Source organism: Phocoena phocoena, chromosome 2 (assembly GCF_963924675.1).
Source record: "Phocoena phocoena chromosome 2, mPhoPho1.1, whole genome shotgun sequence".
Lineage (NCBI taxonomy): Eukaryota > Metazoa > Chordata > Mammalia > Artiodactyla > Phocoenidae > Phocoena > Phocoena phocoena.
In genome coordinates, this window is record NC_089220.1 from 106,234,122 (window position 1) to 106,251,669 (window position 17,548).

General features: G+C 44.9%; 1 protein-coding gene across 2 annotated transcripts in view; it reads right to left on the reverse strand.

Moving 5' to 3' along the window:
- CA12 (carbonic anhydrase 12) overlaps positions 1 to 2,254 on the reverse strand; it is a 60,252-nt gene extending 57,998 nt beyond the window's left edge. For both annotated transcript variants that reach the window (XM_065872571.1, XM_065872570.1), the window contains exon 1: positions 2,170 to 2,254. In XM_065872571.1, coding sequence (XP_065728643.1) covers positions 2,170 to 2,254 — 85 coding nt within the window. The remainder of the gene's footprint in view (positions 1 to 2,169) is intronic.
- Positions 2,255 to 17,548: the final 15,294 nt, after the last annotated feature.

A 17,548-nucleotide genomic window follows, 5' to 3' on the forward strand; every position in this document is an offset into this window, starting at 1 on the left:
CCCACCTTTAGCTTTAGGGGCAAGGGTCTTCACAGAATTAAACTGACCCCACAGGCAGGCCAGGCAAAGGCCCCTGCGGTTACACCTCAGTAGCTTCCTGAGAGCACTGTTCCCTTTCCAAGAAGGTTATCTGTTCTATCCGGAGCCTTGGGAGGCCCAGCTGGATGCCTGTTAGAACCTGCAGACCCAGCTTATACTGGGCAAGGAGAATGTCCTGGGTGCCTTCGGAGAAAATGATGTTTACAGAGATTCGGGTCAGGGGTTCAGGGCCCTGCCTGCTTCCTGTCCTGGGTGCTAGAACCCACGTCCACGCAGCCCAAGGCTGCCCAGCTCTCCACACCAGGCTCAGGCAAAGCAGGCTCTGCAGAGTTCATTGAAATGTTCCCCTACAGCAGCGGAGAATTCCTAGGTTATGTCTGGAAGATGCAAGGCTTCACCTTATTATGCCCCTTCCCTCCCTAACCCTGATGTTCCCCAGTGCCAACAGCTGGGAGTTTAAGTGCCCCAGGCGGAGGGCGGACCACACTCTCACCCTGTTGCCCAGCTTAACCCCGCTCCACCCTGAAACCTTGGGTTTAATACTGACACTTTACACCTCAGTGAGTTTTGCTTTGACCTTGTCCCTGGAGGCAATTAAAAAGCCAAGAAACCTGCCTGAGGCATAACAGAATTTTAAAAGCTGTGTTCTTAGAATCAAGGGGTAAGCAGGCTGCCTCCTCAGTGTGGGGTGAAAGTAAATTTTTTACTGAAAACTTTCCCCAGCCCAACTGGGAGAAGGGGGAAGGGAGAAGAGTGAGGGGGAGAGGAGGGTATGGGAGGTCAGAGAAGCAGAGGGGGGAGGATGAGCTGCCCCCAGAGTGAGGGGAGTAACAGGCTTTCAGGAAAGAGAGCCAGTAAAGGGCTTCTCTCTCGTCCTGGAGCAGCTTGGAGCTCTTTCAAGTCAATCAAACTTTGGGTCTCAGGGCAGCTTTCTTCACAGGGGAATCTGTGTCAAAGTTTGCAGTTTTATAAATTAATCTCCACTTTTTGGTAACTACTTTCTTCCACCCACCTTCTGCCCCACCAGATGAGGAAGATACTACCCAGCATTTCATGCCAGCTAGTGGACTCGAACTGAATTAAGAAGAATGGCAAAGCTGCTGACAGCCAGGCTCCCCCTGCCTCCCCTTGCCCTGCCCCATGGGCACCGTGACCTCTGAGGGGAGGGGGCTCCAGCTTTCATGCCGCTGAGCAGGACCAATTTCCCACTGCCACCACCCAGCCAGGGAGGATGGATTGTCAGCCATTCTAGTCACTTTGGGCCCTTCTATAAGTGTTTCAACCAAGCCTGGGTCCAGGAATGGTCACAGCTACAAATGTCCGTACAACTTGGGACAAACTGTCAAGGGCAGGAGCCACCATCCGTTACTCGGGAAGTTTCCATAAGTCACCATCTACTCCCCCAGAAAAGCGCTCACCCAGCTGTGGAGAGGCAGGCAAAAGCCCTGACCTTGGCTGCTCTCTGCAACTCACTGCCCAGACCTGAGCCTACAGATGAGGCCCCTCCATCTCCTTCTGCTACTGGCTGGGCACCACCAGCCTCCAGCCCTTCAGGGTTCAAAGCCCTAATTACACTCAGAAATAAGCTGTGTATGCTCGTCTGAGGGCACGTACACACACACGCGTACCAGAAGTAGAGCCCTTCTGGAGAAAAATAATGATTAAGGATGGGATGCATCATTCCTTTGACTTGGAGGTGAAACAGTGGTAAAGAGCCTCTCCTCCAAAGAAAAGCACCCACCACTGAGCAAACCCTCCCTGGTAAAGAGGCTGCCCAGAACACCCCGGTCACTCCACCATGTGCACGTGGATCGAGGCACAATATTTGAAATCCCGGTTCTGTTTCTCCTCCCCGGTTAGCAAATTCCCAAACCACCTCTCCAGAGCGGGAGTGCTCCGAGAACACACAAACATATTTTAATGCGAAGACGACGTGCGCCCTGGCAACCGGAGCCGATCCTGCATTCCACAGGAAAACGAAGCATCCTTTGTAAATATGTGCTATTTTGAGACCATGCAGGTCCTTCCCCGCTCCCCCCAAATGATTTTCATCATTAACGAGCCCCGTGGAAATCCTTCTGCCCAGGTGTGGCTGATCGCTCGGGATTGTCAGGAAAGAAGAAACTTTACCGTTGTGTGGGGTTGGGTTAGAAGGCTGTTCCTTTAAGACCACGAGTAGGAGGACGGCAGCCGCGTGCAGGCTGCGGAGGGGCATCTTCTGGCGGCTGCTGCGGACAGGAGGCGGGCGCGGGCTGCCGGCAGCTGGGCTTCTCTCTCTCTGGCTCCGGCGCTGGGGCCGGCGGGGCGCGCACCAGGCTCGTGCGTGCAGCCGGGGCGCCAAGGGCGAGCACGTCAGTTCTTTGGGCTCCTGGCTCCCCGCGGGCTGCTTTTATGGAGAGACTCAGTCCTAAACACATGATGTCACCGGGTGGAGGGTGGCGGGAGAACGCCCTGCCTACGGGAGGTCTGGCGCCCCAGTTCCAAGGTGAGTTGTAACCCTGACTTCAGCAGCTCTCCGCGGGACAGCGGCTCGGGCGCTCCCCGGAGCCGGGGCTGACCTGGGAACCCACTTCTCCGTGGGAGCCGCGTGCAGGCGTGGGGGAGATCCGCCTGCCTTGGCCCGGTCGGGAGGGGGTGCGTCTAGGGACTCGCTTCAGTGGCCACGCCCTTGGTCTGTCATTGCCCTTACCGAGAAGCCCCCGTAGTACAATGCCATTTGGGCAGGAGCCTCCTCTGGGCCCCAATCGTGTGCCTGCCTGGACTGGGCACACTTTAGGGACTGGACGACACAGGTGGGGTTTGGCGAGGGCTGCATTCAAATTACGAATTTCTGTGGACGGTACAGTGGGTCCTGATAAGGTCTTACCTTTGAAATTTAGACGCCAAGAAATTAACAGGTAAATAGCACAGTGGGGATACAATGTGAAATAGAAGCAGATATACAGATAAATAGACTAAACAGCTTTACTAAGCAATTAGACTTTGCTCTCATAACAGGTAAGTAGGCAAGGCTCATACTAGTTCATAATATCAGTAGTTCTTTAGGAAGCTGGGAGGGGGGCGTCCCTTCTCTGGGGTTGCGGTGAAAGAAAGGGACTTAACGTTATTTACTGAGGACCTACTCAGTGTAAGGCTCTGTACCAGGTGTTTTGCATCTTGGCTTAGATCGGTGTCTGAGTTCTGTTTTCAGTGCAGATTGTCATCACCTGTTGCTCATTTTGCCCGCTTTCCTCACGTGTCCGTATTCTTTTAAATATATGCATACATCTAGTCATACACTTGCGGTTCTGACCCTCTTCGTATTTAGTCCATGTTCAGTTGTTAAGTCAAAGGTCTTACTAACTTGCTGCCCCCAATGCTCACGACGTCTTCCTGCTGCTGTTACTGCCGCACCCTGTTCCCACCACTACCCTTGTCATTTGTGCTTCTGGCTTCCCTGGGTCCTCTGAACGTGTCTGCCCTGCTCCCCATGCTGGGCTCTGTCTCCTTCCTGCTCTGTGACCCTGCCTATTCTCTTGGCTCCCTGCTGCCTACAGATATGGCTCGGATCACATGGTCTGCTGAAGGGTGCCCACCCCCAGCCCTGGTATATGACCTTTGGTTTTGTTACCTGGACCAGCCTGCCTTCTTCTCTTGACCACAGCAGCCTGACCAGCCCACACCTCTCTGGTCTCTGCTGACCCTCAGCCTAAGTGGACTCTCAGGCTGGCCTCAGTGACCAGAGAAGCTGCTTGTCCGTGGTAGTTTTGGAGGGATAGAGCAGCTTGTCTGCTGAAAGCCTCCAGGAAGCACATGCCACCCACATTCCAAGGGGTGCTACTGTGCTGTCCCTATCCTCAGCTATTGTTTGGGTTAATAAAGGGCTTTGAAGTCTTTTTAAGGAAGTAGTTACAAAGACAATCTTGTTACAAGCGCTTTCAGAGGATGGTAGACTTAAGGATGACCTTTTCTGCCTGTAACTCTTGATCAAGAGCCGCACCTCCGGGTGGTGAGTGAGCATTTCACTGTGGTTCTTGGAACACGCACGTCTCTGATTTGTCATCAAGGTCTTTAGAAGATGAAATGCACTAGAGGAACACAGAGGTTGGGGAGGAGCCACTGCAGGTTCAGAAATGCACACCATGGAAGTGAAATCACTCACCCCACATTTCACCACTGGTTCAAGGGATACTGGGCTGGGCACACATTTTGTTACTCCCACTCTGTTCTGTCTGGCTAAACAGTAAGTCCAATTTCTCCTCGAGCATGAACCTCTAAGCGTTCCCCAACGATTCCCCAGAGACAGAGAAGTCTAAAAAGGGGATGGATTTAATGGAATTTTGTGAACTGGGTTTGATGGAGAGAAAAGAGAGGGTTGGGTTGTTTACTGCATAACTAGATCAAAGACCCGGTTAATTAGTAAAGAATGGATAGCAATTAAAAGAGAATTGAGAATGTAAATGGAGACCCAATTGTCCTAAGTGCTTTAAGTTGTTTTCTTCTAGTTTTATTGAGATACGATTGATAACATAGCACTGTATAAGTTTAAGGTATACAGCATAATGATTTGACTTACCCACCTCCTGAAATGATTTCCACAGTAAGTTCAGTGAACACCCATTATCTGGTATACATACAAAATAAAAGAAAAAGAAGAAATTGGTTTTCCCTTGTGATGAGAACTCTTAAGATTTGCTACAGCAACTTTCCTGTATAACTTCCAGCGGTGTTAATCGTATTTATCACGTTGTACGTTACATCCCTAGTATTTATTTGTCTTATAACTGGAAGTTTGTACCTTTTGACTGCCTGCATCCAATTCCCCCACTGCCCCTACCTCTGATAACCAGAAATCTGATCTCTTTTTCTGTGAGTTTGTCTGTTTGAAGTATAATTGACCTACAAGAGTGATTTTTTTTTTTTAATCCTAGGGTGTCAGAGGGGGGAAAAAATCCCACAGAAATGAATGGAATGACCAAACTTCTAAAACATTGAAGCTGAATATCAAGCCTCCCCGTCCCACTCCCCAGCAAGCAGCACAGACCTCACCAGCTTAAGACCCCGACTCTGAGAACCCTCCCTGCCAGAGGCTTCCTGAGGCCTGTGTAACTGAACATGTTTGGATTTGCCTTGCCATCAGCAGATGAGGCTGTTGTCAGCTATTAAATAGCTCACTACTCAATGGATTAAGGTAGAAAGTGGACCTTCAGCGCTCAAAAGATGGCACCAGGCCAACAAATGACACGCCCAGATGAAAGGCCCCAGGGAGGAGAGCTTCTCTGAAATATCGCCATCTGGATCAACTGGGGGGTGAGGCTGATAAGTCAAAGGGCAGAGGAAAGGAACACCGGATTTGGTGTCAGGAGGTCTAGACTGAAGTGCCTGCCCCACCACTTACTGGATGGCCTTGACAGTGATGCAACCTCTCTGAACTTCGGTATCCTCGTCGTCTCTAAAGTGTAGATTGTCATCCCGGCCGCTGGGGCATCGAGAGAATTGATATATGGCTGGAACGAGATAAGGTGGGTGGAAACTCTTCATTCATTCATTCATACTCTATGTGCTAGGAACTGTGCTAGGCACAGTGCTTGGTCTTGCAGAGTGTGTAAACATAAAACAAATAATCTCATAAATAACCATGTAACTATGATTGTTATAAGCTTGATGGAAGGTTGATGTATAACCAGAAGGGGCGCACTCTGTCCTGGGGCTTTGAGGGAAGACATCGTCAGTGTAAGGATTAGATTTTATGACTTCCTAAAACCTTTGAAATGCACACCTAATACCAGGCTCTCCTTTCTCAAAGCTGGTGCCATCTGGCAGTATTTGCCCTTTACACAAGCTAATCATTGGCCTTTCAGGCATAAGGGTTAGAGTATAGAGATTTTTATTTCTTAAGGTAAGAATTAACTTTTCAGATAGTATCACTCAATTGGAAATGAAGCTTTTTTTTTTTTTTTTTTTTTTTTTTTTTGCGGTACGCGGGCCTCTCGCTGTTGTGGCCTCTCCCGTTGCGGAGCGCAGGCTCCGGACGCGCAGGCTCAGCGGCCATGGCTCACGGGCCCAGCCGCTTCGCGGCATGTGGGATCTTCCCGGACCGGAGCACGAACCCGTGTCCCCTGCATCGGCAGGCGGACTCCCAACCACTACACCGCCAGGGAAGCCCGGGAATGCAGCTTTTGATGGGGCAAAGGAAAGGGCTGGCGGGAAGTGAACTAACATGTATTAAGTGCCTGCTATTTGCCAGACACTGAACTTGGCACTTTATTCTTACAACAATCTGTGGGGATGAGTGTTACATTTGCCGCTTTACGGATGAGGCACCTGAGGCTTGGAAAAGAGAAATACCTTCCTTGCACAGGTTCACGAGGCTTGAGTTGCAGAGACTGAATTGTCAACTAGATAATTCTCTGTCTCCAAGGCCCAGGCAAGCTCTTTCCATGGCCGCCCTAACAAATGTGTCAAACGGGGACGTTGTGTTTCCGGAGCCCTCTGAGATGTGGATTCTCCAGTTTTCCAGATGCTGTGATTGTTTTTGTTGATCCGGGGCACAGTGTACCACTTCTGGCAATCACATAATGCTCCACGTGGGACATGGCTGTGTCCTTCTCCCAGAATGCCACGGGGAGGGGGTGCTGAGGGCCCCTGCACTCCGCTCACTGCGCAGACCATCTTCCCAAATGGGATACGAAGAACCTGACACCACAGAGCTTTGATTTGATATGTTCTCCAGCAAAGGAGAATATGAGCCCAACCACGGAGTTCTTTGTTATATTAATGAGCTCTGCTTTGACCGGTGTGGGGTGGAGGGTGGCGTATGGAGGGAAGGTGGGGGAGAGGGAAGGAAGAAGGAAGGAAAAGACCAAGGGGTTTCCTTTGCCTGGGCGGTGACTGAGGGAACCCCTAGGCCAAGACGTGCATGGACCCCTTGATCCCCATGTGAAAGTCTAGGTCTTTGAAAAAATACAGTCACTTTTGTCTCTTTCTTCACATCTGCTTCTTCACTTCTGCAGCTGTGGCTCAGAGTCATAACCTCTGTGTGAACCCTAGCTACCGTGCTCAGTTTCAGACAGGATCAGGTGGAGGGCAATGTGACCCACAGGAAAGAAGGCCAGACTTGTGGCTCTGCCAGGAACCAGCTCTGGGTCCTTAGCAAGTCTCTGGCCCAGTGTATGCCTCAGTTTTCTGATCTGAACGTTGAAATAAGGATGTCTAACCCCACCCGGGGTTGTGAGTGTAGGATGAGACCATATATGGGAACGTACTTTGGAAAACAAAAGCACTTGACATACACAAGATGTTCCTGAGAGTGGGCTTGAAACAAAAGAAAGATGTCTTGATCTCAGTCTTGGTTTACTAACTTAAGAAAATGAAATCTGGTTTCCAACCAGGGACTGTAAGTTCTTACCCAGCCCCTGCTACCAGTTTCCATGGTAACTTGTGACTCTGGTCTAATTACTTGTCCACAGACTCCAACTGCTTCTTCTGTCGAGTAGGGAATGATGGCTTGTCACCGGGACTTTTATAAAGCCCTCTTCATGATTGATTAAAAATGACAGTAAATCAAAATCCTATGCACAGGGAAAGTTAGCATTTTAAGTGAAAATAAACCTTGGTGCCATATGTGTTATCTCTTTCCAGGTAAATTATTCTGAAAACCATGGTTAGCTGACACCAAGACTGGTTAGGAGATATCATTAGACTATAATAGCTTAAGGTTTCTCATATCCATCTATCCTTTCACACCTGCTGGTTGGATCCACTCTCCTCTAACCTCAGAGGTTTGGTCCAGATCCTGTTCTCCTTGTTCTCAGTCTGAAGCACTGTCCTCTCTCAACCCTGTGTTTTAAACCATAGTGCGGTCACAGACCACATTGCAGCAAGCTCACAGGTGCCATCCTAAAGCAAATAGTCTTCATATCGATTCTGACAACTTCCACCAATGGTTAGGGAGGCCAAATAGTAGAGGGGAAAGAGCTTTGGCATCATATGAAACTGGACTTCGCAACTCAGCTCCACCACTCACTTCCTTTGTGACCTTGAGCAAGTCACTTAACCTCTCTGAGTCTCAGTTTCCTACCTTTTAAAGAGATGAAAGCCATAGAGGAAGTATACTGCAAAGAGGAGAGGGGAGGAATAAATATAACGAGCTAGGCACGTGAAGAACTTAGCGCAGTGGCTCATAACAAGCACTATGTAAATGTAGTTCTCTGCTGTAGAAAGGTCTTGATTGGCTGAAGGGGGACTATGTCACCCCATAGTTCCTAGTTTGGGCAACCCCACCAGCCCCCCTGGTTTGAGCAATCACACCAAATTCCGTGAACCCTAAGAAAAGAATGAGTGATTTCCAAGTAACACTGTCCCCCGCAATTCTACACATTGGCCTCTCAAAGAATGTAGTTTTTGTCATAACAAGCCAACCTCCCTACTGAAGCAGTGATGCTTTCTAAATCAGTAGACTCAGAACCACTCTGCCGCAGGAAATGCCCAATCACTGGACTCTTGGGGCTGGGAGGTGTTCCTGAGCTCAGAGATGCCACGTACTATTGCAATAAGCTGCCAATTTCCGCTTGCTTGGATGCTCTAGTTCCGTGCAATTGCAGGAATGCATGAGCTTATCCCTCCTTTCAGTTCCTTTCACAACAAACTAGCAAACAACCCCCAGATGCTTGCATTTCAGTTTGCATTGGTCTCCCCTGGTCTCTTATCCTTGAAATAAGAGTTTGGGGCTCACTTTGCAGTGGAATAAATTATAACTAGGTTACTTCTGTCTGCATCCTAGTTTTTTTAACACAGATATGCAAAACTTCTCTTTGATATTACATATCTGTTTTCTCGTCTCGACAGGGTTTTGTGGCGGTTAGAAATGATGACAGGATACAGAGAGAGTCCTTAAAGGGTGTTCAAAGCATCAGAAAATGAAAACTCAAAAACTTGGGCTCGCTCTTCAAATTCGGTTTCCACTGGGGGGCATGGGAAGGGAAAATCCCTCCAATACCTCAGTCATTCCATTTTTATCATAGAGACTTGATGATAAAATGAAGTGGTACTTAATTCCAATGAGAATTTGTAAAATTCTTTTGAGATGTTTGAGAAGAACACTAAACTCCAAGATTATAAAGTGTACTTTGCCTGTAACTGTTGAGTTGGCTGTTTGTTTTTAGTGCAGGCAACAGATGTGTCTGTTATAAGAAGCATCCCTGGGCTTATTCTACCCTCTGAGAGAACAAACAAGTTGACACAGGCCCACTTCATAGGAAAGAAATCAATTCAGAGATGGTGAATAAGAGAAATCCCATCATAATAGGTCTCATGTAACTAGCTGTCAGCAGAAGAGAAGTGGTAAGAAGTGGGGAAGAGAGCAAAGTTATAGAAGGAAGAGTGCTAACTCGTAGCCATTGTCCAGACAAAAGGGGAGATGCAGGGAAGTGAAAGAAGGTGCGTGGGCTTCCACCGGGGGCTGAGCAACAGGGTGGTCTTGTGAAGCCTCAGTACAGAGTCTGATGCTGCACAAAGCATGCCAGGCAAGACTGGAAATGGAACATTTTTTTTTAATTGAAGTATTGAGTTACAATATTATATTAGTTTCAGGTGTATAACAGAGTAATTCAGTACTCCATTTAAATTTGTTATAAAATACTGGCAGTATTCCCTGTGCTGTACAATATATCCTTGTAGCTTATTTATTTTATGCATTACTACATTTGTGCCTCTTAATTCCCTACCCCTGTCTTGGCCCTCCTCCCTTCCCTTTAAAGTTCCTGGAAATGGAACTTTAAACATTGAACTAGAACCTGGAAACATCTCAGCCAAGTGATTTTTATATACAAAGCTCTTTAGGGGGAATTCGTAAAGGAAAAGAATTGCCCACTACTCCATCCCACCTGACAATAACTTCATTCTTGTACGTTCCACTTTTGTTCTCGTCCGTGTCAACAAAAAATATTTACCAAGTTACTACCAAGTAAATATACTGTATTTTGTATACTACGTTTTTGGAAACTAACAGTAGGTCATAAGGATTTTTCCACATTCCTGCATGGTCTTAAAATTTTTTTTAACATCAACATCTTGAGGCTTATGAGGAGAGCAAGGAGACCAGGCGGAGGGAATGTTCCAGATGGACGAGAGCTGGAAAAGAAGGGACCAAGAGGAGCAAGGGGAGAGCAGTGAAGAGACACTGTGGAAAACACTTTGGATTTTTTTTTTTTTTCGGTACGTGGGCCTCTCACTGCTGTGGCCTCTCCCGTTGCGGAGCACAGGCTCCAGACGCACAGGCTCAGCAGCCATGGCTCACGGGCCAGCCACTCCGCGGCATGTGGGATCTTCCCGGACCGGGGCACAAACCCGTGTCCCCTGCATCGGCAGGCGGACTCTCAACCACTGCGCCACCAGGGAAGCCCAACACTTTGGATTTTTGAAAACTTTTTATTATGGCAAACTTACAAATATATATAAAAGTAGAGAGGGACTTCCCTGGTGGTGCAGTGGTTAAGACTCCACACTCCCCATGCAGGGGGCCAGGGTTCAATCCCTGGTCAGGGAACTAGATCCCACATGCATGCCGCAACTAACGAGCCCTCGAGCCGCAACTAAAGACCCAGTCCAACCAAATAAGTAAATAAATTTTTTTTAAAAAAGAGTTGAAAAGAAAAAAGGTAGGGAGTGTAGTTATAATGAGTCCCCACGTAGCTATCACCCAGCTCCAACAATGATCAACTCATGACCCACTTTGTTTCATCTCTACCCCCACCAACCCATCACCCCCTTCCCCGGGTTATTTTGAGATAAATCCAAGACATCACATTATTTAAGTGGTTGTCAAACTTGAGCGAGCATCAGAGTCCCCTGGGAGACTTGTTAAAACAGATTGCTGAGCCCCACCCCCAGAGTTTCTGATTCAGCAGTTCTAGGGTGGGGTTGAGAATTTTTATTTCTAACAAGTTTCCAGGTGATACTGACGCTGCAGATCCAGGGACCACACTTCGAGAACAATGGTATTATTTTACCTGTACGTATTTTGCTTTTAAAAAGGACTTCTTTTTTTAAAATAATTTTTAAATTTTTCAGCAGCTTTATTGAGATATACTTGGCATACAGTAAACAATACATATTTAAAATGTCTTAATTTGGAGTTTTGACCTATGTGTATATCCATGAAACCATCATCACAATCAAGATAAAGAACATTTCTGATAGCCCCAAAGATTTCTTGTGCCCCTTTTTAATCCCTCAGGCTGTAGTACCGACCCACTCCAAACACCCCGAGAACCAGTGAGCTGTTTTCTGTCACTATAGATTATTAAACTTTTTTAGGATTTTACCTATGGAGTCATACGATATGTGTCTTTTATGTGTGGTGGCTTTTACTTAGCCTAATCCTCTTGAGATTTATCCATGTTGTGTGTGCATACATAGTTCCCGCCCCCTCCCCCAGGACTCCCTTCTTTAAAAGGTAATCATGATGTTACCATCACTCACAAAAACCAATAATAGTTTCTCAGTATCTCATTCTTCTTATTGTCTTCTTGGTGGTTTTACTATCCATTTGTTTGAAATGGGCTCCAAACAAGGTCCATACACTGCAGTAGGTTAAGACATCTCTTCAGATTCTTTTGATCTATAGGTACAATTTGAACTGGTCGCCTGAAGGGTCATCTGAGCAGTAGCAGAGATGTGCAGGTGTGTATTGTGAGAAGAGCACAGACTTGGGGTCTGCATCGCACTCTACCACTTACTGGCTGAGAGAGGTTGGACCTGTCATCTACGTGCTCTGAGCCTCACTTTCCACATTTGTAAGAAGATAATAAGCCTATCTCATGGAGAAAACTTGTGAGGATTATAAGAAAATGAAGGCTGTGGCATGGTATCTAATACATAGTTGGGCTACGGAATCAGAAGATTTGAGTTTGTAGAAGCTTTGTGACCTTGGGCAAGAACTTAACTTCTCTAAGCTTCAGTTTCCTAATCAATAAAATGGAGCATAATGGTCTCTTTTATAGAGTTGTGAATGAGCTAACGGGTATAAACATCTTAAGCATAGTATGCAATATGCAATAAGCACTCACATTTTTTGTTGTTCTGAAAACACCAATTATTATTTTAAATTTATTCATTTATTTTTGGCTGCATTGGGTCTTTTTTTGCTGCGTGCGGGCTTTCTCTAGTGGCGAGCGGGGGCTAATCTTCCTTGCGGTGTGCGGGCTTCTCATTGCGGTGGCTTCTCTTGTTGTGTAGCATGGGCTCTAGGTGTGTGGGCTTCAGTAGTTGTGGTGCGTGGGCTCAGTACTTGTGGCTCGTGGGCTCTAGAGCGCAGGCTCAGTAGTTGTGGTGCACGGGCTTAGTTGCTCCGCGGCCTGTGGGATCTTACCAGAGCAGGGCTCGAACCCATGTTTCCTGCATTGGCATGTGGATTCTTAACCACTGCGCCACCAAGGAAGTCCTCTTTCTATTGTTTTAATTTTCATTTATCTGTTAGCTAGTGAGATTGAGCATTTATCTAACAACTAGTGGGATTGAGCATTTATCTAATAACTAGTGGGGTTGAGCAAAGCTAGTGGATTTTCTTGTGTGAGTCACATATTCATAGCCTTTGCCCATTTTTCTACTGGGTTCTCTGTCTTTTTCTGATTGACTGTAGAACTTTCTTATATGTTCTAGGTAAGAATCCCTTGCTGGTTTTAGAAGTGTCAATTTTTTTCCCAGTTTTTCACCCGTCAGTTGATTTTGATAATGATACCCATCCTTATCATTATCATTAATTTTTTTACATGTACACATGCTTTTATTTTTACAAATAATAATGTGTATACATATGCAAAGATACTGTAATCTATATAATATCCCACATATCAATATTATTTCACATGAAAAGTTAGAAAATATTAGGAAGAATTTAATAAAGATACTATGGTATATGATATCTGAACATACTAAATACAAAAATAAATTATGTTAGCTAGCTATAGAGAATAAATCTATGAAAGGAGAAAAAGCTATGTTTGGTGGTTTTTTTCTTTTGAATTTTATTTTATTTTTTTATACAGCACGCTTTTATTAGTCATCCATTTTATACACATTAGTGTATACATGTCAATCCCAATCTCCCAATTCATCACACCACCAACCCCACCCGTCGCTGCTTTCCCCCCTTGGTGTCCATACGTTTGTTCTCTACATCTGTGTCTCACTTTCTGCCCTGCAAACCGGTTCATCTGTACCAGTTTTCTAGGTTTCACATATATGCTATCATTAATTTTAAAATAGTCAAATCCCTCAATTTTTTCTTTGGCCTATGGTTGTACTTTTTAGGTCTTGTTTTTTTTTTTTTAAAAACCCTTCCCCACTTTAAAGATCATAAATATATTCTCCTATAAATATTTCTATTTGGGCTTCCCTGGTGGCGCAGTGGTTGAGAGTCCACCTGCCGATGCAGGGGACACGGGTTCATGCCCCGGTCCGGGAAGATCCCACATGCCGCGGAGCAGCTGGGCCCGTGAGCCATGGCCGCCGAGCCTGCACGTCCGGAGCCTGTGCTCCGCAACGGAAGAGGCTACAGCAGTGACAGGCCCGCGTACCGCAAAAAAAATATACATTTCTATTTATTTGTTTTGTAGGGTTGCCTTTCACATTCATATCTTTAATGCCTCTGAAAGTCACCTTTGTTTATGGTGTTAGGGATTCAGCTTAGTTCTTCTCCATCTAGTGAACCAGTTTTCCCTGCACTATCTACTAAGCAACGTATCCTGACCCCACTGATTTGTGGTGTGTTCTTTTCCATACATCAGGTACACTCAGCCAAATGCATAAACACACACGTATACATTTCTGAGCACTTTCTGGCCCTTGGTCTATTTGCATGTTTTTGCACCAGGACCATGGCATTTTGTTACGCGGCATTGGAGCAGAGTGGGACAAGTCCTTTCTCTTTGCTCTTTTCTCAATATAGACTCAACTAATTGTGGACTTTGGTTTTATTCTTCCACATAAATTTTGGAATATGCTTTTTCATTCCCTCAAAATATTTGTAGGAAGTGTATTGAAATTGCCTTGAATTTTTATATTAACTTTGGGAAAATTGATATCTTTACATGTTAAGGGGTCTTGCCCACCACCATGGCACCACCTCTTTGCTTATTCAAGTCTTATATTATGTCCTTTAATAGTTTTATATTTCTCTCTAAAAATTTATTTTGAGCCTTTTAAGTTAATTTTTAGGTACTTTGTAGTTTTATTAAATTTTTATTTTATATTGGAGTATAGTTGATTTACAGTGTTGTGTTAGTTTCAGGTGTACAGCAAAGTGATTCAGTTATACATATTTTTTCAGATTCTTTTCCCATGTAGGTTATTACAGAGTATTGAGTAGAGTTCCCTGTGCTATACAGTTAGGTCCCTGTTGTTTATTTTACATATAGTAGTGTGTATATGTTAATCCCAACCTTCTAATTTATCCCTGCCCCCACCACCTTTCCCCTTTGGTAACCAGAAGTTTGTTTCCTAAGTCTGTGTCTGTTTCTGTTTTATAAATAAGTTCATTTGTGTCATTTTTTAGATTCCACATATAAGTGATATATGATATTTGTCTTTCTCTGATTTACTTCACTTAGTATGATAATCTCTAGATCCATCCATGTTGCGGCAAATGGCATTATTTCATTCTTTTTTATGGCTGAGTAATATTCCATTGTATATATGTACCCCATCTTCTTTATCCATTCATCTGTTGATGGGCATTTAGGTTGCTTCCATGTCTTGGCTGTTGTACAGAGTGCTGCAATGAACATAGGGGCACATGTGTCTTTTTGAAATATGGTTTTCTCCAGATAGAGTACATTTTTAGGTACTTTATAGGTTCGTTGCTCTTGTGAAAGGTGTCTTATTTTCTATTATATTTTCTGGTCGAGTATTGCTGATGTAGAAGAATGCTACTGATTTTTGTAAGGAGATCTTGTTCCTGACATCCTTGCAGACAATAAGTAGTAGATCTAAAAGTTTTTCTATTAATTCTGTGAGGTTTTCCACATAGGTAATCAGATAAGCTATAAATAATGACAGTTTTGTCACTTCCTTTCAAATCCTTACACATATCGCTTCTTCTTCATGTCTTATCACGTTGGCCAAGACCTCCAGTACTCTGTTGAGTTGTAGCAGCTCCTGTTCTTAGAGGGAACATGGGGCTGTCTGCACTATTATCTCCTCCCTATCCCCATGGATTAAGCCTGCCCTAAGGTAGCTGTCTGTACTATTATCTCCTCCCTATCCCCATGGGTTAAGCCTGCCCTAAGGTAGCCACAGGCTCCATCTTCTGTTGGCACACAGGACTAATCATTCTGTTTTGTCTTGTAGTGGAATTGGGGTAGACAACAATCTGCCCATGAAAATGTGAGGGAAAGAAAAAGATCCCAAGATAAAAGCTTCCCCACCTGTGGCATCTTTCCCCTTCCTCTGTAAACTGCTGTCACAGACACACATATTGGAACCCAACTATTTGCTGTCCTTCTAGAGGCTTCTCACAGTTATTGCATTAGATACTCAGATCCAACAACGGCCCCATTTCTGAGGTACTCCGTAGCTGGGTTGAAGGAAATAGCCAGTAGCCTAAAATGGGTTGCCATTTTGTCAGGATCCAGAAGCCAGAGTGATACTTCTAAAATAACTATGATCATGAGAATGCTTTAATCAGAAGCCGTTGAAGACCCTCACTGTAAGCTCTTTAATAAAAGCATTCAAAGGTCTTGACAAGCTGGCCTTACCTCCTTTTCCACTTACACAACTTATCCCACATTCAAACCACTCTGGGTGACCTCTTTTTCCTGAACAGGTGTACTTTAAACCTAATCTGTTTACCATACATAGAGTTTTCTTATCCTTTCTCCACGTTGAGAAATCCTACTCATTGATCAAGGCTCATCATTCTTATGAAGTCTTCTCAAGTTCATCCCACGGGGGTGCATCATTTCTTCCCTAGCGCCCCCCATAGCACTTCTGTGTCAGACTTGCCTTATAGTTTGTTGTTAGTTATCTAACTGTCCCATTAGATAGTGACCTCCAGGAGGGCAAGGACTGTGTTTGATTCCTCTCTATCTCTGCAGCTGTTCTTTACACGTAGTAGATGCTCAATAATTTTTATTCATCAAATTAAATTATAGAGGCCACAAATTATAGGAAAAAGAAGTCATTTGTAAGGGTGAAGTAATGCTCTTGCCCAGTCTTGGCACCAGTAGGATTCAATGTGAATTTGCAAAGGTGTTGTTACCTTCAGTAATACTCAGCAACATGCAAATAGGAATGAGAACAGACACCGTAAACTCTTAGTCATTCTCTAATGACTTATTTATTACCTAATAAATCATTTGAGTGCTATACTAACAGGTGTTCAACCTGTGCAGCACTGAGCAACTATTTAGAATAAAACGTACCTGCAAAGTCTAACATATAGGGGCAATTGTGGAAGTTAGCATGAGGACAGACATTCCTGGGTCTCTGTTCCTGAATAATACTCCTACTTACACTGTTAGGTAGGTATCCTTACACACAGCCCTTGAAATGTACCTATTTACAGGGGAAGGTTATGACACAAATGGAAATTTATTTTTAAAATAGTACCTTTACTTTCAATAGGAATTTCCAATAAGTGGGATAGATTAGTCATGTTATAGAGGAGACATGAGAAAGGTAAATGAAGAAACTGAAGTACAATTAATAATGTTTATATTGTTCCTTTTCTTTGAATGATATATAGCAGTTTCTTTTGTGTGTTTATTCCTTTTGCATCCCTGGGCAATGGGTAAAGGAGGTATTATTATCATTTTGGTGAAAACTGAGATAAAGAGAAATTAAATTAATTTTCTTCAGTAGATTTTTGCAGCACTGGCCCTCAATTTGTTCATACCTCCCTGGATCCACCCTCTTGAGTCACACCTTTCCCACTGACTCAGACTTGGCCATGTAACTTGCTTTGGCCAATGAAACAAGAGCAAATATGACACGAGCAGAAAATTTTAAGTGCTTGCATATTGGAGTTTGCCCTCTCTTACTGCCCTTGGGTACCCTGAGACCACCATGGTGAGACCACCATGCGAAGGCTGGGTGAGCCTGCTGGAGGATGAGCGATCATACAGAGCAGAGTTGGGTCATCCCAACTGACTCCCCCTTGACCAACCAGCCTATCAATCTCCTGATATGTGAGTGAGGCCAGCCAACTCCAGATAAGCCACCTACAGACCTCAGAGATCCACCACACCAACGTCGATCAGATTAACTGTCCAAATGGCTTATGGAATCATGAGAAATAATAAGTGTTTGCTATTTTAAGCCACTTAGGTTCCAGGTGGTTTGTGACACAGCGAAACTTAAGAGGCCTATTACCCAAGAACGCCGGCCTAATCAGGCTCGATCTCGAGGTCCTGGTCCCTAGGTTCATGTTCAGTTGCTGCCACCCCTCTTCTAGTCGAAGTTCAGGTTGAGATATACAGATCTTAAGGATATGATTTTATATCTTAGGTGTGATCAAACCTCTTCTTGAATT